This window comes from Haliaeetus albicilla, chromosome W (genome assembly GCF_947461875.1).
Source record: "Haliaeetus albicilla chromosome W, bHalAlb1.1, whole genome shotgun sequence".
In the NCBI taxonomy this organism is placed as follows: domain Eukaryota; kingdom Metazoa; phylum Chordata; class Aves; order Accipitriformes; family Accipitridae; genus Haliaeetus; species Haliaeetus albicilla.
In genome coordinates this window covers 18,454,455-18,479,188 of record NC_091515.1, presented here as the reverse complement: position 1 = coordinate 18,479,188, position 24,734 = coordinate 18,454,455, and the positions used below count along the sequence as shown (strand labels likewise).

At 44.7% G+C, this 24,734-nt stretch overlaps 2 protein-coding genes across 5 annotated transcripts in view; one reads left to right on the top strand and one right to left on the bottom strand.

The window, feature by feature from the left end:
* The window catches only part of LOC104314774 (ubiquitin-associated protein 1), a 45,260-nt gene extending 23,187 nt beyond the window's left edge, over positions 1 to 22,073 (bottom strand). For 2 of the 4 annotated variants that reach the window (XM_069774832.1, XM_069774835.1), the window contains exon 1: positions 21,909 to 22,073. The gene's annotated coding sequence lies outside the window, so the exon portion shown is untranslated. Of the gene's footprint in view, positions 1 to 16,336; positions 16,360 to 21,908 lie in introns of those variants that run through there. The other 2 variants (XM_069774833.1, XM_069774834.1) reach the window with 2 other exon arrangements.
* A 1,880-nt stretch (positions 22,074 to 23,953) lies between these two features.
* The window catches only part of LOC104322315 (DDB1- and CUL4-associated factor 12), a 36,305-nt gene continuing 35,524 nt past the window's right edge, over positions 23,954 to 24,734 (top strand). The window contains exon 1 of the mRNA XM_069774912.1: positions 23,954 to 24,208. Coding sequence (XP_069631013.1) covers positions 24,131 to 24,208 — 78 coding nt within the window. The 5' untranslated portion in view covers positions 23,954 to 24,130. The remainder of the gene's footprint in view (positions 24,209 to 24,734) is intronic.

Sequence of the window (24,734 nt, the reverse complement as noted above, 5' to 3'; positions counted from 1 at the left end):
TCATAAAGTACGATGATGTTGAGCCACTGATAACAGCTCTTTGGATAAAGTCATTGTAAAACTAGATTTGACACGTTGCAACTATATCCGGGGGGGGGGGAAGCATCACTTTCACTAGTCTTAACAGAAAAAAAGTTTTAAGTATATCTACTGCAATCCAGGAGATAAGGTACACTAAGGTTCTTGTTCTACTTTAAGATCAACAAGAACAAACCAGACCTTCCTCGAAGCAAACACTGGTATGGAGTTTCCATTCAATTTTCAATGGCCACTGGTTAAAACAAATCTAATTAGATGTCTTCATCTCATGGGATAAGTACAAGTGGTCACCCTACATTTAACCAAATGCAGAGTAGGTGTTATGATGACAACAGGGGGTGGAGGGAGGAAGGGATAAGATATCTCTGCTGCATACACACTCCATGGATCAACAATCCAAGCAACTGTGATGAGAGCACTAAATTTTGAAGGACAGCCTGTAACATCAAACTAATTCAGTTTGTTATTTCCAGTGTAATGATTGAGGGGCAGAAGGACAGGAACCAATAAAACAGCACTTTAAAACATTTCCAGAACACGCGAGTAGGAAGGACAGGAAGAAAAGAGACCCTGAAGAGTAGGTCTGTGTGCAGATCACATTACTGGATTACAAGACAACACTTTTTATCGATGGCAATAACATCCATTATGGGGCTTTACATGCAGATGTTTGATAGCATCTTCCTAGCAGTAACAAACATTTGGAGAAATTGATTCTTCAACTTGTGCCGTTGCTTAACTTGACATAGTGGGCAATTAGACTTTCTGCTTCAGTACGTATCAATCAATGGGAAGTTAAAGCAAAAGACAACTCTTCCACAGTGTCGTGGTTTCAGCCCAGCCGGTAACAAAGCACCACGCAGCCACTCGCTCGCTCCTCCCCGCCCCCTTCCGGTGGGATAGGGAGGAGACGGAGGAGAGAAAAGGAAAAAAAACCTGGAACCTCGAGGGTAGAGATAAAGGCAGTTTAATGGGACAACACACAAAAAAAGGTTACAACAACAACAACGGTACTAATGAAAGAGTATACAAAAAGAGTGATGCACAGTGCAACTGCTCACCACCCGGGACCCGACGCTCCGCCACTTCCCCCACCGAAAGTCGAGAGAGCGCCCCCCCCTTCCGGCCCACTCCCCATTTATATACTGAGCATGATGTCACATGGTATGGAATAGCTCCTTGGCTAGTTCAGGTCAGCTGCCCCGGCTATGCACCCCACCTCCCAGGTTCCTGTAAAAATTAACTCTATCCCAGCTGAACCCAGAACATTATCCACCCCTTATTCTATACCATCTACATCATGCCCAGATCTTACATTTTCCAATCAACCACTACCACTTTCCTTGTCTTATATATAAGTATATGGGCACCCTCCCACCACACACACACACAAATAGTATTCCCTTAGTCTATAGGCTATCCCTCTAATGTGTCCATCAATTTTATTTAGTCCATGACTTTGGGGCTCCATCTGTTGTAACAGTTCTTCAGGATAAGAGAGATGGTGTGAGATGTTGGGTTGTTGTATGCTGCCTCTGGAACTTGTGGCTAATACATTTGGTGCAACCCATGCCCTTGGTCTGCAGGTCGAAGATGTTGATCTTGAGGAAATTGCTGGGCGCCAGTTCAAGTTCTATCGCTGTTGTACTTGGCTCAGTTTCAAAGTCCAACCTGCAGTCATTTGGGTAATTCTTACAGTAATACCCTTGATATGGCATATAGACACTATAGATACAATGACAGTTAGGTATCATACAGCCCAATTCACTGGCTATTCTCTCCCAAAATCAAATCTCCCCGAGGTACACATCGAACTTCCCCAACCTTCTGCATCACCCACCAGGTGTACCCAGGTCCCTGAGCAAAAACAACCCCTTGAATGGGTTTGCCTCTGCTTGAGGGAGGACTAACCCAGACTGCCTTTCCTAACATACTCCTCATGCGCACTACAGGGACTTTATCCCCTTCTACAGCATGTGGAAGTCTTGGTTGGGCGGGGCCAGCCCGATTGGCGGATCCTCTAGTATTAACTAACCAGGTGGCTTTTGTTAAATGTGTATCCCAATGTTTGAAAGTCCCACCCCCCATTGCTCTCAATGTAGTTTTCAGCAGTCCATTGTATCGTTCGATTTTTCCGGAGGCCGGTGCGTGATAAGGGATGTGATATACCCACTCAATGCCGTGTTCTTTGGCCCAGGTGTCTATGAGGTTGTTTCGGAAGTGAGTTCCGTTGTCCGACTCGATTCTTTCTGGGGTGCCGTGTTGCCATAAAACTTTCTCTACAAGGCCCAGGATAGTGTTCTGGGCAGTGGCGTGGGACACAGGATATGTTTCCAGCCATCTGGTGGTTACTTCCACCATTGTAAGCACATGGCACTTGCCTTGGTGGGTTCGTGGGAGTGTGATATAGTCAATCTGCCAGGCTTCCCCATATTTATATTTCAGCCATTGCCCTCCATACCACAGGGGCTTTAACCGCTTGGCTTGCTTAATTGCAGCACAGGTTTCACATTCATGGATAACCTGTGCAATAGTGTCCATGGTCAAGTGCACCCCTCGATCTCAAGCCCATCTATATGTTGCATCTCTTCCCTGATGGCCTGAGGTATCGTGGGCCCACAGAGCCATAAATAGCTCACCCCTATGTTGCCAGTCCAGATCCACCAGAGCCACTTCAATCTTGGCAGCCTGATCTGCCTGCTGGTTGTTTTGATGTTCTTCAGTGGCCCGACTCTTGGGTACATGAGCATCTACATGACGTACTTTTCCCATCAGCTTCTCTATCCAAACAGCGATATCTTGCCACAGTGCGGCAGCCCAAATAGGTTTACCTCTGCACTGCCAATTGCTCTTCTTCCATTGCTGTAGCCACCCCCATAGGGCATTTGCCACCATCCATGAGTCAGTACAGAGATAGAGCACTGGCCACTTTTCTCTTTCAGCAATGTCTAACACTAGCTGGATGGCTTTCACCTCTGCAAACTGACTCGATTCACCTTCTCCTTCAGCAGTTTCTGCAACTTGTTGTGTAGGACTCCATACAGCAGCCTTCCACCTCCGATGCTTTCCCACAATGCGACAGGATCCGTCAGTGAACAGGGCATATTGCCTCTCATTTTCTGGCAGTTTATTATACAGCGGGGCCTCTTCAGCCCATGTCACTTCCTCCTCTGGCGACATTCCAAAATGTTTGCCTTCTGGCCAGTCCGTGATCACTTCCACAATTCCTGGGCGACTGGGGTTTCCTATGCGAGCCTGTTGTGTGATCAGTGTAATCCACTTACTCCACGTGGCATCAGTTGCGTGATGTGTAGAGGAGACCCTCCCTTTGAACATCCAGCCCAGCACCAGCAGTCGGGGTGCTAACAGGAGCTGTGTTTCAGTACCAACCACTTCTGAGGCAGCTCGAACTCCTTCATATGCTGCCAATATCTCTTTTTCAGTTGGAGTATAGCGAGCCTCGGATCCTCGATATCCCCGACTCCAAAACCCCAGGGGTCGGCCTCGGGTCTCCCCAGGTGCTTTCTGCCAGAGGCTCCAGGTAGGGCCATTCTCCCCAGCTGCAGTATAGAGCACATTTTTAAAATCTGGTCCTGTCCGGACTGGCCCAAGAGCTACTGCATGAATAATCTCCCGCTTAATTTGTTCAAAGGCTTGTTGTTGTTCAGGGCCCCATTTAAAATCGTTATTCTTCCGGGTAACTTGGTAGAGAGGACTTACAATCAGACTGTAATTTGGAATATGCATTCTCCAAAACCCCATGACCCTAAGAAGGCCTGTATTTCCTTTTTATTAGTCGGCGGAGACATAGCTGCTATTTTGTTGATCACGTCCATGGGGATCTGACGACATCCATATTGCTACTTTATTCCTAAAAACTGGATCTTCTGAGCAGGTCCCCTGACCTTACTTTCTTTTATGGCAAAACCAGCCTTCAAAAGGATTTGGATTATTTTCTTCCCCTTCTCAAATACTTCTTCTGCTGTGTTGCCCCATACGATGTCATCAATGTACTGCAGGTGCTCTGGAGCTTCACCTTTTTCTAGTGCAGCCTGGATTAGTCCATGGCAAATAGTGGGGCTGTGTTTCCACCCCTGGGGCAGTCGATTCCAGGTGTGCTGGACACCCCTCCAAGTGAAAGCAAACTGTGGCCTGCACTCCGCTGCCAAAGGAATGGAGAAAAATGCATTAGCAATGTCAATTGTGGCATACCACTTAGCTGCCTTTGATTCCAGTTCATATTGAAGCTCTAACATATCTGGCACAGCAGCGCTCAGCGGTGGCGTGACTTCATTCAGCCCATGATAATCTACTGTTAGTCTCCATTCCCCATTAGATTTCCGCACGGGCCATATGGGACTATTAAAGGGTGAGTGAGTCTTGCTGATCACTCCTTGGCTCTCCAATTGGCAAATCAGATTATGGATGGGAATCAGGGAGTCTCGGTTGGTGCGATATTGCCACCAGTGCACTGTTGTGGTAGCAATTGGCACCTGTTGTTCTTCAACCTTCAGCAACCCCACAACCGAAGGGTCTTGGGAGAGACCAGGTAGGGTAGACGGCTGTTCAATCTCCTCCGTCTCCAAGGCAGCTATACCAAAGGCCCAACGGTACCCTTTTGGGTCCTTGAAATACCCCCTCCTGAGATAATCTATACCAAGGATGCACAGGGCCTCTGGGCCAGTTGCAATGGGGTGTTTATGCCACTCATTCCCCGTTAGACTCATTTCGGCTTCCAATACAGTTAGCTCTTGGGATCCCCCTGTCACACCAGAGATACAGATGGGTTCTGCCCCTTTATAACTTGATGGCATTAGGGTACATTGTGCACCAGTGTCTACTAGAGCCTTATATTCCTGTGGGTCTGATGTGCCAGGCCATCGAATCCACACTGTCCAGTAGACCCGGTTGTCCCTCTCCTCCACCTGGCTGGAGGCAGGGCCCCTCTAATCCTGGTTAGAATATCCGTTACTCACTTTTCACACACGTGAATCAGAAGTCCCTTCAAGAGGATCAGAAATGAGATCGACCCATCTACTGCGCCCGGAGGACTGCTCACGGGAAACTGGAGCAGCAGTTTTCCAAGAAGAATCCTCTTTTCTGGTTGCTTTTTCTCGCAACTCCCGTACCCGTGCATCCAGGACTGAGGTGGGTTTTCCATCCCACTTCCTCATGTCCTCCCCATGGTCACGCAGGTAAAACCACAGGTTAGCCCATCGTGTGTACTTTCTCTCTCTTCTCTCTTGTGCAGAGGAATGCTTACTCCCAATAACTGCGATGCAGGCCTGTACAGGTGAGGAGGAGGACATATCCACTTTGAATTGCTGGAACTCTCGGGACAATTCCTCTACAGCCAAGACACAGGCCCATAGGGAGGAAGAGAGACTTCCTTCATATTGCCGGAGTTGGACAGCCAATTCATCCACCGTTTGTCCATAGCCTTCTTTCCAGGACATTACTGCCAATGAGTTGGCATAGGTTGGTGGTACACTTCGTAGAAACTTCTGCCACATGGGCTGTGTGCATTGGACTTCATCTGGATCTGTGGGTGACTGCCCATTTTCTGGATCATTATAAATCACCTCCAGCACGGCTAATTCCCTTAGGTACTGGATACCTCTCTCCATGGTGGTCCACTTGCCTTGGTGACATGTAACTTCATCCCTGAAGGGGTATCTTTCCTTTACACCTAACAGAAGTCGCCTCCAGAGGCTGAGGACTTGTGTTTTTCTCCCAATCACCTTGTCGATACCCCCTTCTCTAGACAGAGATCCCAACTGCTTGGCTTCCTTACCCTCTAATTCCACACTACTGGCCCCATTATCCCAGCATCGGAGCAGCCAGGTGCTCACCTGGGTGGCAGCTAAAATCTTTTCGCATGTCATGCAACTCACTCAGGGATAGAGATCGGGTAATTATTTCAGGTTCTGCCTCTTCCTCCTGTTCTCGCGATGACCCTGGTTCATCTTCATCTCTCACTAAGCAAAATGATTTATTTGTGTGTTTCTTTTTCTGTACAGGGGCGACTGATACTGGCACAGGTTGGTTCTCTGGTTTAGTGGCAGTATCTGTCACTGGGGTTGGGGTAGCCACGGTGTCTGTCGTCCTGTTTTCCATCTTTTCTCCCTTTTCCCCCTGAGGATGCTTCCTAATATCAAGTAGTGTTTGGTAGATACTGGCCAGGGCCCAGCACAGTGTAGTGAGTTGTACGTCTCTGGAATAGCCACAGCATTTTCCTTTCAAATATTCTACCACTTCATGAGGGTTCTGTAGTTGTTCAGGAGTGAACTTCCAAGCCACTGGAGGTGAGAAGTTCTCTAGATACCTGCCCACATCCTCCCACATGCTGTGCCACCCATGAATATCCAGCTTTGGGGCAGATCTCTGGGTGGTACTCTTAAAGAGCCTTTTTGTAGCCCTAGACAAGACCTGAAACATAGTCAGGAGGCATAGCACTAACAGCACACAGGCTTGCGCATCCCAAGGATATTAAAAATTCTCAAAAGCTGTTGTAATTAGTCGGAAGGAGAAAAGGGAGGCAAATGGACGGGGGGAAGTATCCCCCCCTAACTTCCCCATGGGTTGGGTGTAATTACCAATAAAATCCGACAGAAGGTGCCCAAAGTATGGAAATGATATCACTGCGTCATACAGATACCAGCTTAACCTCATGACCAGTGATGTAATCATTTCACAAGTCGACATTGCCCAGTACAGCAAAATGATACTCCCAATCACTCTCCCAGAGGTGAGAAACATAACTACAGGCAATACATAGAGCATATAAGAACTTACAAAACGCCACCAGGTGAACAAATGAACCAACATTGTGAGTAGTATCTATTTATCTAACATAAGAAATGCGTATGACAAATTTGTTTCAACACGCTCTGGCCAGATCTGTCGTTATCTCAACCCTTCGTGCCCCACGTTGGGCACCAAAAAGGACTGTCGTGGTTTCAGCCCAGCCGGTAACAAAGCACCACGCAGCCGCTTGCTCACTTCCCCCCACCCAGTGGGATGGGGGAGAGAATCGAGGAAAAAAAAAAAAAAGTAAAAACTCGTGAGTTAAGAACAGTTTAATAGAATGGAAAGGAAAACACACTGATGTTCATCAACATTATTCTCATACTAAATCCAAAACATAACACTATACCAGTGTCATGGTTTCAGCCCAGCCAGTAACAAAGCACCACGCAGCCACTTGCTCACTGCTCCCCGCCCCCCTCCGGTGGGATAGGGAGGAGACGGAGGAGAGAAAAGGAAAAAAAACCTGGAACCTCGAGGGTTGAGATAAAGGCAGTTTACTGGGACAACACAAAAAAAAAGGTTACAACAACAACAACGGTACTAATGAAAGAGTATACAAAAAGAGTGATGCACAGTGCAACTGCTCACCACCCGGGACCCGACGCTCCGCCACTTCCCCCACCGAAAGTCGAGAGAGCGCCCCCCCCTTCCGGCCCACTCCCCATTTATATACTGAGCATGATGTCACATGGTATGGAATAGCTCCTTGGCTAGTTCAGGTCAGCTGCCCCGGCTATGCACCCCACCTCCCAGGTTCCTGTAAAAATTAACTCTATCCCAGCTGAACCCAGGACACACAGACTCTCAGAAAAGCACAGCATCTCTTACTCTGTTGCTCCATATGGATTCATTACATTAATATTAGACACCTGTAGTTACACAGCTATCCTCATGTCTTGTCCCACTTTGTTCATTAAAGACACTGCACTTGTTAAAAGCACATACTATTTGAGGTGATTAAGAATTTAAGGCTCTTAACTGATGACAGCTCTATTCCTCCTTTAAGATCCTGACTCTGTATTTGGGACTTAAGGTAATTTGCCATACATTTCACCCAGAAATAAGGGAAAACCCTACAAGGCTGAGGAAATGCAGTACACTAATGCACCAGTTTTTCAATCACAGAATCACTTACCAGCCATACAAGTTTCCAATGAAGTTGAAGCTTATATACCACAGAAGCTTCTAGAACTACAAGTTTCACAGGCAAGAGCATAAGAAAACTGAAAATTACTTATAGACAGCCCTGTGATCAAGGCAGATCAGTGCAAGCTTTTCCTTTGGCCAGAGACTGACGTGCCAAATGAGTACAGAAGATGCACCTATTCTAAATTCACATTTAACTGTTGCAGCAAATGGATGACCTTTTTAAAATGGACTCTTTCCAAAAAGAGAGTCCTGCCACAAGAGAAAAGCATCTGCAACTAACATCTAAGGCCGGCCTGACTTCCAAACTCGGCAAATAAGGTGATAGTCCAGGTTCTGTCAACTCCAAGAGCAGATGTGGGTTTTTAGAGTGTAGTTCCTACCAGTGACTGTTACCTAAGTTAACGGTCATCTAAACAGAAAAGCAGGAAAAAAAAAAAAGTTTACATTTTTTTTGCTTCTCGAGATCTGCTTCACTAATCTAGAAGCTACAACATCACCAAGAAAAGGGTGGTAAACTTGGAAATAGGACCATCTCCCCCTCCTTGAGATAAAACAGAAACAAGACAGAAATTTGCATGATAAACCATAGCAGAAAATATAAATATGCTGTGCAACTCCTACATTCTAGGAAAAAAGTGATAAAAGATGATCCAGCACTTGTACCACTAGTGAGGGCTATAATAATCTCACAACACAGTAAGGAAACAAGTCCTAAATTTGACAAGCAGAGCAACTGCTTTTAACTACTATATCTAAAGTCTTGGATAACAAATACCTACCACTTCTGAGAACTTAAAATAGTCAGATGGAAAACATCTAGTATTATTAACAAATTTAACTACTCCAGCTTAATTAGCACAAGACTTCATACTACTACAAACAAGTCAAATCTTTAACAGCAATCTTAGCACTAGCCAGAGCCAGATACGTGCATTAACTTTTTTAGTTAATCCTAGCACTTTGGAAGAAAGTTAATATTTTAATGTAACCCTTCTCGAATGAGAGAGACTGTTAGCTAGAGAAAGTTGCTAGCTTCAACAACAAAATACCCCACTTATTCTGTTATTTTGGTAAAGATGTATGAAAATCAGTGGAATATCCTGCACATATTTTAAAAGTATGTCTGGAACCCAGAGCAGCATAAGCTAATTAAAATGCTGCTCTATTTGTTGCAGTGATACTTCAATATGTAACAAGCTGACTCTGAAGTACTTGAATATTATTAATCCTTCAGACTTGTCCCAGCTATGAATGAGGAGAGCTAGACAAATGTTCCCAAAATGCTGCCAAGAGTAAAACAGCTTTTGCCATTAATCAGAAAATCCCCTTTTTAATCCAAAAATAATAGAACCTATGCAGTTTCAAGCTTTTTCTTCTTACGCTCTTTGACCAAGAGAGGTGTACAGGTAGCTGATCTTGTTATCTAGAAACAAGTTCAACTCTGTTGACAATACCAGGACCTACTCCCAATACTGACACAAGAACTCAAAATTATTTTATTGCAGAGAGCAATTTGTATAATTTTGATAAATATTAACTGGATTTTAATGCATTTAAACACACTACAGCAATTAAATGACTCCACTTAAAAAAAATCCATTCCAAAGAAAGCTATAGCTGTTACCTTTTCCTTGTTACAGCTCAGAAGAGAAATGGTACTATTTATTGATATTTATGGTTTTGGTTAGAAATTTGGTGAAATACAAATGCTTATGGAATTACTTTAACAAAGCAGACAAAAAACATCTAGCAAGAAATCAAGTTGGACAAAAGTTTTAAAATGGAAAAATAAAATCAGCTAGCAGGGCAGATATCACTTGCTATTTCATATATTTGAACTCAGCCAAAATACATGTGTACTGCACTGTACAAGAATAATGGGACCAATATTAGACTACTATAGATTCATCAATTTTTCCTCTTATACTAGGGTCACATGTGCTACCCACTCACCACACATTTAATATTTTCCCAGCAAAACTCAGTACAGTACTGACAGAAAATACAGCCTGTTAAATTAACCATTCCACCTACAAACAACTGCCTGCCCTGCAGCAAGCAGGCTAAAAACTTCAACTCAGCATGGGAGCCACTGCTTCAAATCCTGATTGCACCCTCAGTCCAAGCAGTTTAAATACACATAAGGCCACCAACAGCCCTCTCCCACTCCCTACAGGATCTCTCCCATAACATGGTTAAAACTGCTGAACTTTTCCAGCCACATGACATCCCCGTTTTCCATTAACATACCTCATCTCTCTCAACTAAAAGAGCCACGTTCTGAGAACGCAAGTTCCCTGCAAACTCACTTAATTTAGAAGCCACCAATCATGAAATGGTTTGGGTTGGAAGGGACCTTCAAAGATTATCTAGTCCAACCCCTCTGCCACAGACAGGGACATCTTTCACTAGATCAGGTTGCTCAAAGCCCTGTCCAACTTGGCTTTGAACACTTCCAGAGTTGGGGCACCCACAACTTCTCTGGGCAACCTGTTCCAGTGCCTCACCACCCTCATTGTAAAAAAGATTTCTTCCTTATGTCCAATCTAAATCTACCCTCTTTCAGTTTCATCTCTCAGTGTTGCCCATTTTCCAGGAAACACCCCTATTCGCTGTAAGTTACTCTTTCACCAAATATACACTTTGAGATACATGAAAGCAGAAGTTCTAAAAACTTCCTATTACTGAAGCACCCAAGAGCTGATCACAGCATGCCTGGAAAAGTGTGCTCACCAAAACACTTTTCTGCAAAGTGACAACATAAAACTCAAACCTTCCTAATTTTCAAAACGTACCTCAGAAGCTTGGTTTGCCTTTGTCTTGACAGCGCTAACGTGAGAAATGCAAATTCCATCTTAGGTGCTACAGATGTGACATTCTTCACACGCTTACTTGACATTTTTTGGGTTTTATGCATCTTCTTCCACCCATCAACATGTCACTGATACAGTTTCAGCTTTCAGTGCTAGCTCATTTTGTCCTTAATTCATGTGTCATTCCTGCTAAGCCAATAGGTATCTGTCTTCATCCAACTCTTCTTATCAAGACAGAGACAAGAAAATAAGCATATACAGAAATACACGTCCGAAAAGATCCCAGGTTTTGCTGCACTGAAGGACAAAATTTACAGACAAGGACAGAAAAAAACCACACCACCAAAAAAACAACCTCATCACTGTTCAAGGTGAACACCCACTTCAGCTATTTTCATATGTTCACTGAGCTGAGGTCTCAGCAGGGACATACTCCTTCCCAAACTAACTCAACAGAACAAAGGAATAAAATTGAAATATAAAAAAGTGAATCAAGCTAATAAAAATATGGTCCCATTGCAGTAATGCCTAAATAAGAACCAATCTTGTTTCATCTCCAGATATAGTACCAGTTAAGCCTGCTTTCATGTTTTTTCATCCAGTCCAAACAGGACTGAATGACTGCATTGAAAATATTACCTAGATGGGAAATACTATCAGTAGTCAACACTGAATTAAATTCCACTACCAGAAATCATATTTTAAATGAGCAAGTTCCACTCAATTTTAATTAAACATGGAACTGGTGCATAACAGAGCATAAAGAGCAGGAAACAGTTTTAAAGTGAATACTTAACACCTTAATTATTTCTTGAAAAGGCTTGTTAACTTTAGAGAAGACCAGAGCTGGTAGCAAAGATTAAGTTCTGCTCTTTAAAAAGATAAGAACAGAAGTCAGGGAGGGATCACTCACCTATTATGGTCATGGGCAAAAACCAGACTCAACTTGGGAAAAACCAAAATCAATTTCATTTACTACCAATCAAATCAAAACAAGGATAATGAGAAGTAAAACCAAATCTTATAAAACACCTTCCCCCCACCCCTCCCTCTTTCCTGGCTCAACTCCACTCCTGATTTTCTCTACCTCCTCCCCAGCAGCAGTGCAGGGGGATGGGGAATGGGGGTTGGGGTCAGTTCATCACACATTGTCTCTGCTGCTCCTTCCTCCTCAGGGGGAGGACTCCTCACTCTTCCCCTGCTCCAGCGTGGGGTCCCTCGGATGGGAGACAGTCCTTCACAAACTTCTCCAGCATGGGTCCTTCCCACGAGCTCCAGTTCTTCACGAACTGCTCCAGCGTGGGTCCTTTCCGCAGGCTGCAGCCCTTCAGGCACAGACTGCTCCAGCATGGGCTTTCCCATGGAGTCACAGCCATCTTCGGGGGCACCCACCTGCTCCGGCGTGGGGTCCTCCACGGGCTGCAGGTGGGCATCTGCTCCATGGTTCACCTCCATGGGCTGCGGGGGGACATCCCCTCCTCTGGTGCACCTCCTCCCCCTCTTTCTTCACTGACCTTGGTGTCTGCATAGGTGTTTCTCTTGCATTCCACTCCCCTTACCGCTGCAGGTTTCCCTTCTTAAATATGTTATCCCAGCGGTGCTACCACTGTCACTGATTGGGTTGGCCTTGGCCAGAGGCGGGTCTGACTTGGAGTCAGGGAAGCTTCTAGCAGCTTCTCACAGGAGCCACCTCTGCAGCCCCCTCCCCTGCTGCCAAAACCCCACCACACCAACCCAAAGCATAGCAACAGACACCTGAACAGGCTCAGCAAAGTAGTGGTACCCACACCAAGTACACTTCTGGAATTGAATTCATTGGGAACACAGGAAATTAAGTCATCTTGAACAAGCTTGTCTAGTGTAGAAAAGTAGAAATTTATCTTTGTGCAGAGAAGTCAAACTGATGTTGCCCTCAGCTGTAGTGGATATATTACAAAAACAGAATATGATAAGTAAATTAGCTGTTTGCTGTGTTGCATATTAGAAAACTTTGGTGACCTACACTATCTGAAGGCAGCACACTCCAGTCCTGAGCAGAAACATCTTCCTTGCAATCTCTTGATTTTGGAGTTCTCAAACAGCAAAGGCCCCTCTATTTAGGGCTGCTTAAATGGAAATATGGTTCAGTCTATAGTCCAACAATAGATTGAAAAATTCAGGAATGGAAGCCACAAGCAACAGGGAAAAAAAACAAGAGAGTTGGTACATCTGTTAAACAAGGTTCATTCTACATGTGCAACTGCCACAGCTGAGGTTACTAGCAGTGAAGATACACAAACATGCAGACAATCCTCACCCTCTGAGAAGGAAAGCAGAGCAACTACCCAGTCCTTGAGATGAACCTTTCTATCACGAATGTACAGAGCAAAATCCAGAAACTCACAAGGTACTGGAAGCAACAAACACGCACACAATTACAAGCCTCCCAATGATAAGAGCGTATGAAGACTGAACTAGAGTTTCATGCTCAAGTGGAATAGAAAATGGAAAAGAAACCACAGCCACAGAAAGACACTGCTTTCAGATGAAATCTAGAAGGCTACAGGATATTCATACTGCCAGGAATTGAATGCCCTTACACACATGTACACACTTTTCATTCATTACCTTTCCCCTGAGCGGAAAGTAGATTTGCCAAAATTCCCTTATACCCTCAGCACTGCCTATTTTTTATATGAGACTTCAAAATAGTTTTCAAGGCACTTAACCAGCAGTAAAACTACCCCTCTTGCACAGGTGTGGGGAACAGGGCATAAAGCTGAAACAGTTTTCCCAGTCATCCAGCTCAGTCAATAATAAAGCCAGAACAGAACTTGTATTTCCTGAATCCCAAATCTACAGCTACCCCCAGAATCTCACTGTATTCTCTCAAGTTTGGACCAATATCTTTGTCCCCCCCAATTTTCTCTATCAAATCACTCCTATTCATCTTTTCATCTTACTATAAAAGCCTTAAGGATGTTCTTCTGGATTGATAATATGAAATTGGATTTAGTCCAATTAAAGCAATGAATAACTAAACAGAAACAGCTCATTTCATGTGCAAAAGCAGCCTTCAGAGATGCATTAGCTTCATTTCCTCAGGACATTTTGAACAGATCTGACTCAGCTTCAGTAATCTAGCCTTACTTCTATTTTATAACTAGACCAGAGTAGGTTGCTGAATGAGATTGCCCCACGACCATCCAACAGTCATACCCACAGCTTTTCCTCTCCAAACTTCTAACAGACTGGCAACAATATGGGACTTCTAACAGTACAGAGATCTATCTCAATGGACCATCATTACTAGAACAAAGCAGTAAGATTATTTCTTTTAAAGAAGGAAAGTGGAAAGAGTATCAGATTTTCTCCTGTAACCTGAGAATCAGTCCCAGCCTGCCTCTTTTATAACCCATACATCTGATTCAATCCAGCTTACTTTAGCAAATAAATCCAGTGCTGCGTAACAACAGAACAGGAGCATCACATTTACATTCCTGCAGTAACATCAAATTACAGGAGAACTATGCCTTGAAGAAGGCTTGTAGTACAATGGATACACAACTTCTCTCTTTCCCTTCAAGTTGGGAGAGAAGACCTTCATGTTACTCAGTAGAATCAATTTATCCAGAGTATAGCTAGATCCCTGCACTAAATACTGGTGTATTTCAAGTGTTTATGTCCTTGGGAGAGGAGAGAGAGAAGGCAGAGAGGTAGAAGGCAGAACTTCTTCATCAGTCCAATATCATAACACATACAGAACATCCCAAGAGACAAGCAGATCCTCAGAACTATATACTACTTGCACATGCAATATGGAAGCTCAGGTATGAAAAGGATGACATTATCATGTCACACAAACAGATGTGGCATAGCCATTCTGTCAACCAAATGTGTATTTCTAGAGTCCATCCCCAGCTCCAAAAGCAGCTTAGGCCACTTAGCCATTCATACCACATTCAACTTCTTCACCTTTGTCTACCTTCATTTACCTTGCATTTCATAATATGCCTGTGGATTCTTTAAGCTGTATTTATTAAGGCTTTTCCAGTTGAAGATCTTCACGTAGAAGAGATTACAGAACATAACAGTATTATTTACATCCACACTTGAATTTGCTAGCTTTGTCTTTGCATACAAATTAAGAAAAATTCAATAGCATTAGTTAAAAGCAACAAGCTTTTTACCGTCTTTACTTGTATTTTCTTTGCAAAGAAATTACATTACTAAGCACAGGCACTCAGTGGTCTAGGAATACATTATGAGCTTTTTACTAGCTATCAAAAGATTTCCAGGTAAGTCAACAGAAATCACGTATTAAACTCCCTTCTACAAAAGAGAAGGAAGCCTGTAACTGCAGTTTTGAAAACTGCCCTCTGCTAAGACACCAATCAGAATCTAGCAATTGTTCTTCCACAGACAGTTCACTAGCTTAAAGGAATCGCATTTTGCATTTGTGCAAAGCACAAAACTCCTTATCAGCTGTGGGAGTCCTGAAATGCATCTCCCCCCAACTCAAAGTCTGACAGTTCTTCAGATTAAAATGGTAACACAAATATTTGGCTGATTAAAACTTGATAAAGAATTTTCTTACCCAAACATTTTCTTTAAATTATTCCTCAGAATAGTATCTAGAAGATGATACTTCAAATAGTTAAATGCTTAGTTGTAAAAGTAATTGCAGGGACAGAGCCCTGCCAGCCAATGACCATTGATAGAATTACAGCTTGATTAACAAATCTAGGTTTATAAGGAGCTCACAAATCTCGAGGCACGTAATATAGAAATCTGCCCCCCAAAATCTTTATGGTTCATTACCCCCTCAAGTGCAAAGTTATTTTATACTACCATAATTTTTCCATCCATTTTTGTTTGCAAAACTCCAACTCACACCTGATTTAGGGCATACATTAACTTACTCACTCCCTCTCTTCCCATTATGAAAAGCACAATAAAACCCCTTATTTTTATACTGTTACAAACACAGAAAACAAAATGAAACTCATTAATCTTTCAGCTTTTTTCTACCAAGAAGTCAAATAGACTGGCAACAAACTGCTTGTGGTGACCTAATACTTAATTAAAACATTTAAGAACAGATTATTTTCTCAGAGGGTATGCAGCATAAAGCTTTTCTAACCTTTTTCACCACACACAATTTTATTCCAGATGATTAATGGTGATTTTATTCATATAAACTCCTTTCCCTACTATACGTGCCTCCTATATTTCTATTTCAAATTATTATACATTACTGTGCAAGGACACCACATGATGGTATTAGTCATTAGGGTGGAACCCAGCGTGGCTTTGCTGTATCAAAAAAGGAAATACATATGCTTTAACAATTACTTTGCAGAGTGTTTATAAACTAGGAATCTAGTTTTATTTTAGAGTTCAGAATTGATGAAGCAAATCAAGTTGAACACATAAGCACATCTCTATGTCTAGATTAAGCACAGTGCTAACACTTGACATAGCACAACTGGTAATACACATACTCTTAGAAATCCAACCTCCCAAACTCAGGGAATAAATCTCACCAGTCACTTCAGTCACAGCTTCATCTGCTGCTAACCTAGAGATGTCAAATGGCACAAGCACAAACATATACATTAGGAAAGAGCTTAAATCAAATCTTTCACATAATCTAGTAGATAGTTATCATGAATGCTGATCTCCAGCAACATAGACCAGACTAACTAGGAGCTCACAATTCTTTACTCTATTACTAGTTTCCATTATACCAACTACCAATAGCTAAGTAGCTTAAGTACATTCATATTCAGACCATCTTCCAGCTGAAGAACTGACTACTTCTTGGATAAGACTCATGTTCTTCTGATTTCCCAACTTAAAATATTACTCTGGTGTAAAAGTTTCTGACACAAAATGCAGCTGAGAAAATACAAGCTCAGAATTTCCATTTGAACTGGGTCAGTTAGAAACTGTAATACTACTAATGCAACATGGTATTTTGAACCAATCTGCTTTCCCTTCTAGAAAAGATTTAAACTTAAGTCAGAGCAATGATATTCTGTTCCCCCTTTGATATACTACTGTATTTCAAGTACATCGCAAGCTTAAAGGATTCTGAAAAGACCTTGTAGCCTTTCAAAGAGGGGGGAAAAAAAACAAAACAAAACAAACCCACCAAAACCCACACCAAGTCTGGACATAGAAGCTGTTCTTTCAGAATTTCCCAACCACAGGAAAGACAGTATTTCCTAACATTTAAGAAAATGCCTTCCCCATGCAAGCAAGGATTTGGAATAAATCTGATCATTTAAGAGAGGGGAAAAAAACCCCAATACTCAGTTTCTCTTAGGAGACCTCAATACAAGACTACACTGGCTGCAAAAGGTCATTAGGGACACAGAACATGAGCTTATTCAAACCAAGTCAGAGGGTCAAAGCATTAAGCAATGCACTTGCATACCAGAGAGGATTACCTACCTAGGTAGTTAACACAGAAAAACTGTGAGCTCAGGGTTGTATCCATCAACTGCAATCCCAATGATTGATTGTAGAGTGGTACATGCCATAAGATCAATAGCATTGCATTCCTAGTTATCAGAGCAAGCAGACACAATACAGGGAAGAGAAACCAACCTTCAATACACCCTAGAAGACCTACTTTTTCAAACAAGAAAGCTATTTATAATTTGTAAACAACCCTTCTTTGCCTTTTCTTCAAACAATCATTTTCAAAAATATCTTCCAGAGCTTTTCAATTATAGCTCCACTAGACCTTCTTTACACTGACACTGATCTGAATTGCACTGATCAATTTTAAATAGATAGCAATGCCTTTAGATAGAGATCCTTGTAAAATGACAGCTTGTCGTGGTTTAACTCCAGCCAGCAACTAAGCACCATGCAGCTGCTCACTCACTCCCCCCCCATCCAGTGGGATGCGGGAGAAAATCAGGAAAAGAAGTAAAACTCCTGGGTTGAGATAAGAACAGTTTAATAGAACAGAAAAGAAGAAACTAATAATGATAATGATAACACTAATAAAATGGCAACAGCAATAATAAAAGGATTGGAACGTACAAAGGATGTGCAGTGCAATTGCTCACCACCCGCCGACCGACACCCAGCCAGTCCCCGAGCGGCGAACTCCCCGCCCCCACTCCCCAGTTCCTATACTAAATGGGACGTCACATGGTATGGAATACACTGTTGGCCAGTTTGGGTCAGGTGCCCTGGCTGTATCCTGTGCCAACTTCTTGTGTCCCTCCAGCTTTCTCGCTGGTTGGGCATGAGAAGCTGAAAAATCCTTGACTTGAGACTAAACACTACTTAGCAACAACTGAAAACATCAGTGTTATCAACATTCTCATACTGAACTCAAAACATAGCACTGTACCAGCTACTAGGAAGACAGTTAACTCTATCCCAGCTGAAACCAGGACACAGCTGAAGCTCTGGAATTTATGATTGAAAAGACTGGGAGTAATTATGTTAGAAACAAAATACCAGAGAAGGCTGGATAGAAATTCTGTCCAATAAGTAAAATTAAATTTCTCACAGATGAATTTATCAAAATATTCAACCCAGCACCAACTGTAAAATACAGGAACAGGCTGATGTCAAAAACTTATGATATAGAGACTGGACACTGACAACAATATTAAATGTCCTGAATTATCAATCCCTAAAGTTTGTGGAAGCAACATGAAACCATAACCTTATACAATTAAAAAGAAGGAGGATAAATAAAGTGATGCCTTCTGTAGCATTATAGCACTTTTGCCACCAGCACCAGCCAAAACAGCTCTGGCTGCCAGTGTGACAGAATTAGATGAGGTGGTCTGCTGGATTGGTCCAGAAACCTGACTCCTATTCTATTAGTTAGAGATTTTTGTCTCTAGGATAAGTACTGGGCACTGCAAAACACCATGTAAACAATGGAGATGGAGCTCTTCCACTTGTTTTTGATGATTTTTCATCATTAAGATTTTTCTATCCATCAATATAAACTATACAGTAAGTCTCTGTCCTGGTTTCAGCTGGGATAGAGTTAATTGTCTTCCTAGTAGCTGGTACAGTGCTATGTTTTGAGTTAGGTATGAGAAGAATGTTGATAACACACTGATGTTTTCAGTTGTTGCCAAGTAATGTTTAAAGTCAAGGATTTTTCAGATTATCATGCCCAGCCAACAAGAAGGCTGGAGGGACACAAGAAGTTGGCACAGGACACAGCCAGGGCAGCTGACCCAAAGTGGCCAACAGGGTATTCCATACCATGTGACACAACATCTAGTATATAAACTGGGGGGAGCGGGAGCAGGGGGGGGAAATCGCCACTCGGGGACTAACTGGGTGTCAGTCGGCGGGTGGTGAGCAATTGCACTGTGCATCATTTGTACATTCCAAACCTTTTATTACTACTGTTGTCACTTTATTAGTGTTATCATTATTAGTTTCTTCTTTTCTGTTCTATTAAACTCTTCTTATCTCAACCCACGAGTTTTACTTCTTTTCCCAATTTTTCTCCCCCATCCCACTGGGGGGGGGGGAAGTGAGTGAGTGGCTGCATGGTGCTTAGTTGCTGGCTGGGGTTAAACCAGGACAGTCTCCCAGCTGATCAGTATATTCTCTATACTGATCAGTATACTCTTAAAATATTCTGAAAATTGAAGTTAAATTCATTAAAGAGAAACTAACATTTATTAATTCACATATCTTACACCTGATATTCCCTTGGTTTTCCCTTAGAAGTTTCAGGTACCTTTGTTTCAGCTTACACTTGACTTATGCAGTACCTGATCTTAGTAGAAGCAACTTCTTCCCTGACTCCTTTGTTCCACAGTGCACTCACGGGGGGGGGGGAAGAAGTATCAAACTTGCAGGCCAGACCCAGCCAGTGAGACAAGAAAGGTGCAATCACTTTCAGTTTTGTTTCTGAGACTAAAACCACAAGCTTGCAAAAGCTAAGTTTAAAGACTACATGTTTTCTCCCCCACTATCCTTAGAATTAAGGTTTTGTCCAAAAGGTTTGTCACCCAATTACAATGGTGATCTAAAGCACCAGTGCCACTTTTGAATCATAGCTCTGCTTGTACAGAAAAACTGAAGTCATTAAGTAGCAGTACTACCGTGGTACTGCAACCTAACACCATCCAGCACATGGCCTTGAATAAATTGGTCCAACTCTGCTATGCTGCTACCACACATACCATCTCAGCCCCATTCCCTTCACCATAGCTAGTACAGTGCTATACACATAGCTCTGTTCTGTATGGAGAAAAGGAAAGGAGGAGGCCAAAACAGGGGTGGGGTTTTTTTCCCCCCTCTTCCCTGAAAAATGCTGTGGCAGAGCAGAGATCCCAGGTATGCAGGGTCAGCCCTAGGAAGCCAGCAGTTGCAGGAGTGCCTGCACAGGGGCAGAAAGTCCCATGCTCCAAGGACGATAAGGGAAGGAAGGCAAGGAAGAGGTCTGGCTAATTGCAATGCCACCTCTTCCTCTTTTTCCTTAACACTCTAGATCACAGTTGGAATAAGATCCCCCTCACCAAGTTCCCACTAGCCTCTTAACCCCATAACAGGCTGTGAGATGCAGTATGCCTTCTATCAGTAGCACAGCCACTGAAGTTACATCACCAGTCACAACTCAGTTGTTCCTTAATTTGGCAATATTCACTTGTCATTTAGGAATATCCACCTCAAAGTGCTTAAATTCAATATGAATACATTTTTACTGAGTCCAGGATGGCAGCTATATTAGTTGCACAGCCAAGTGCCAGAGTCCACCTGCTTATCTCTATTCTAATGAGACAGCATCAACATCATAAGATTTCTGTAAGACTGCTTTTTTTTTTTTTGGCTTGTTTGGAATTTTTAAGTCATGTGGGGAATAAAAATACTTAATAAGATGATTACTCATTTCCATCTATCATAATTTTTTTACTAATTAAAAGAATAAATCCTAACTTTCCCTTTAAAATGATAGATTTTGAGCTATCAAAACTCAGGAAGACAGTTCTTGAATTATACTAAATAGCTTCATAAAACCGTTAAATGTTTTACTTCTAGTAAGCACTGAGCTAAACAGAACACAAGGCATTATCAGGAAGTTAGAAACTACAAAACTAAAGTATTCTTACACTAGTGTATACATCCATGGTATGTCTGCATCTCAAATGCAGAGAAATATATGATCCTCTTCCCCATTCAAAAGCAGAACAGCTAACTGGAAGAGATCCAGAAATAGGTAATAAGCATAGATGTGGAGGGCTACGACCCATGAAGTAAACAAGACTTTGGCTCTTCAGCCTACAAGAAAATACAACTAAAGAGTGAATACAGTAGAAACCTAAAGTCACAAGTGGCATAGGGAAGATGAGTACTATGGTTTTCACGACACAAGAGCCAAAAATTAACAATTACCTGAAGGCAGGCTTGACAAAAAACACACATACACCCCCCCCCCCCAAACAAAAGCAGATGTTTTGGTTCTTCATAGAAGATTTAATTACCGTGAAAAGGAACTTACTTCCAAATATCATGGACGCTAACTGTTTACTCAGATTTCAACAGCAATCAGATCTTAGAAGGCAAATTCATCAAGGGTTATTAAGCAGAAAGGTATTCCCTTGACTCAGGCAGTCCCCAAAACTGCTGGAAAACAGAAGAGTGTAGGGAAAGGAGTGTCACCCTACTTGGCCTGACCTCCATCTATTCCCCAGATCTAACCCAGGACGGCAGAGTGCCAGGACTCCATCCCTCTGAGCTGACCGTGCAGGTTCTTACCTCCATTAAACAGTACCTTCAAAAACAGTATCGAGGCGCCGTGAAGGCAGAGTAAGGCTACACGGTAACGCAGCGCCCACAGGCTCGCTCCCCTCCGCGGCCAGGGGAGCGGCTCCCCAACCTGCGAGCCCCCCCCGCGAGAGGCCAGTGGCCCCGCAGCTGCCCCGCCAGTACTTCACATCTGCTGAATCACGACGCGGGCGCGAAGCGTCCCTCACCCAGGACGAGGAAAAGCGGCAGCGAAGTTTAGCCCAGCGGCGGGGCAGAGGGCCCAGGGAGCAGCCAGCTGCGTTCCCCCGCCCAGGCCCCGCTATAAAAGAGACCAACACCCCCACCCTCTACCGGCCCACTCGTTACCTGCGCGGTGCCTGGCGGCTCCAGCTATCCCCGCGGTCACTGTCCACCGCCCACCCCTACAAAACCCTCACCGTGTCGCCACCTCCAGCCCCACAACCGGACGACGCCATCTTGTCTACCTGCCCTCCACCTCGCCTCCCCGACTACACGCTAACGTCACGCTGCAAGGTCACCTGCCCCCGCCAGCCCAATCGGGAGATACGGTGACGCCACATCAGCGGGGAGAGGGGCGGGGCGAGGGGGGCCTCCCCTCTTTTCGCCAGGGGCGGGACAGAGGTGGCGGGTGGCGGCACCTGGGTTTGTCCCCTGCTCCGGCCCTGCCCGGGGGCTCCTCCAGCACCTCCTGCCCCTCTCCCAGCAGAGCACAGCGACAGACTTCCCCAGGGGCTGAATGAAGGCGGCGAGCTGGGCCCAGAGGGGGCATTTCGCCCCATACGCCTCAGCCCTTTCCCTCAGCAGCCATGACCGCCTCGACGCCTGCCGTTATCCCCTTACAAGGGGCGGGCGGCACGGCTGAGGGGGCAATCCCACCAGGATGCACTGGAGCACGGCGCTTACCCCCAAGAGCAGCTTTAGCAGCGGGTTTTCAGCCTTTTGAGAGGGCCTTGATCCGAAATGGAGGGGTTTTGTCCAAAATGCAGGCAGAGGTCGTGTGTGTGAGAGGGAGGATGTGGAGAGGGGGATTAATCATGGTAAATCACGGCTGAAAACAGCCAAACTAGAATTATCCCTTGGGCTTTTTATTCTCAGGGGAAGCTGGAAAGCCTGTGAGGTTCTTTTATAGTTGGTTTTTTTTATCAATTTGGCTTTTCACAGCACCCTTGTCTGAGGTTTGTTAGATGAAAACACCAAAAAATGGCATAAAAGAAATGCCTTCTTTATCAGGAAAATAGTATGTTTACTGATTTCATGTGACTTGAGGCATCAGAGAGTTTCAAGTGGTCAGAAGTTGGCTTTTTTTGCCGTCTGCCTGCATGTCACATTTCTCTCTATTCCTTTTTCTTTTCTCTGCAATGTCACTTGCAAAATGGCAATCGTTGGGTTTGGGTTACTCTAATTTTTGCCTCTCTAAGCATAGGGAAAAGTGCATATGAGCCATGTGGACATAAGGAAAAGCACGCATCCATCCACATCAGTTTTAAAGCAGCATAATTAAATACAAATGTTCCATATGTCTAATTCCTCTGCAATAAGGGAGTTTCCTGATGGAATAAAGCACCTCAAATTTTAACTAAGCACCTCATCATACACCAAGCAATGTGCACCAGACCCTTGTATTCACTCAGACAAGCCAGGTGATAAAGCCAAGCTGTCTGCTAGTTAAAAGGGTCTCTGTAAGGGAAACCTGGGATGAAGTTTTGCAAAGTGAAACTGGTGCCAGGCATTAGCCCCTCTGGGCTGGCAGTGGAAGGGGAGGAGGAGATGTTTTATGCTTGCAGTCAGATTTTCCCACAGGAGAGATAGAGAACTTCAGTATAAATTGTGCATGTTACAATCAACAGGAATACTCTCACAGGCTAGCACTCAGTGGATGATACCAAACCTGTGTATTCTGCTGCTTCAAGCTGCCAGAGTACCCTTCCCATGTCTCCCCAGTGCTATGGCATCAGCCCACTCTTCCTCACTCTCGGGACTAGTGATATAGCTGCTTTTTGTCTCACATGAGCAGCACAGGCTATCAAAATAACGCCCGTCCCTGCCTCCAGGCATTGCCCAGCAAGCTTCGGTTGCTCAAAAATAAATGAAGAAAGAAAACAGCTAGCCTGCGTCTCTCCTATGCTTAAACTGACGGGGCCCGGGGAGGCCGCCAGCCAGTCCCACCGATGCGAGCAGGGCAGTGGGGAACGAACACGGGGCGAGGCTGAAAAGCTTCACCCCGAGCCCCACCGCCCCACCCCCAACGGGACCATGCTGCCTGGCAAGCGCAAATGGGGCGGGCCAGCTCACCGCCCTGCCTCCTCCGGTTGCTAGGAAACGAGGCTCTCGGGCAGGGCGGGGAAGCCGCCGCAAAGGTGCGACACGACTGTCGTAAAAAAATCCCGGGGAAAATGTCGTGAAGAGCAGTCAGTGGGGACTGTGGTGGAGACAGCGAGCGGGTCTGGCTCCTTGCACTTATATGCTCCGTTCTCTAATAGCCACCTCCCCCTCCTGCTCCATGTGGGGCCTGGGTCGGGCTCTCGGCTTTTTTTTTTCCTCTTTCTCTTCCTTCTCCTTCTCCTATTATGGCCCGGAAAACAGTTAGCAGGAAGCGGAAAGCGGCGGCGGCGGCTGCTGCCGCCGGGGGGCTCCAGGGGGAGCAGGTAGGTGGGGGGGGGGAATGTACGTGTCGGTGCCCAGGGGGGAGGGGTCACCCTGACTGGGGGTTGCCGTGTCCCAGTGCCCGGTTGGGGTGGGGAAGGTGTCCGGATGTGTGTGTGTGGGGGTAGTCTCGGCCCCAGTGGCGGGGGGGTGTCTCGGTGCGATACAGCAGGCAGCCTCCGCTCCCTGCCCCGCTGGCGTCGGGGGCTCTCCCGGGTCCCTGCCGCTCCCCTCGCCCCGCCCGGCGCTGTCCCCGTTGGGTTCAGACGTTCGGCCTGTAACCGCCGGGTCCCCACCGCCCCCGGGCTGAGCGATGCTGTCGAGCCGGAGGAGGCCGATGAATGGCGCGGTCGGTATCAGGCGGCCCCTGCGGTGTCTCCCCCAAACCTGCCGAGCTCACGGCGGGGGGCTGTCGGGGCTGCCCTCTTCTATTTAAAGTACTTCTCGGTTTCCTCTTGTTACTATAAATATCTGGTGTCTCAACGGTTCCGAACCGGTGTGGACTGTTTTCAATATCATTGCAGTGTT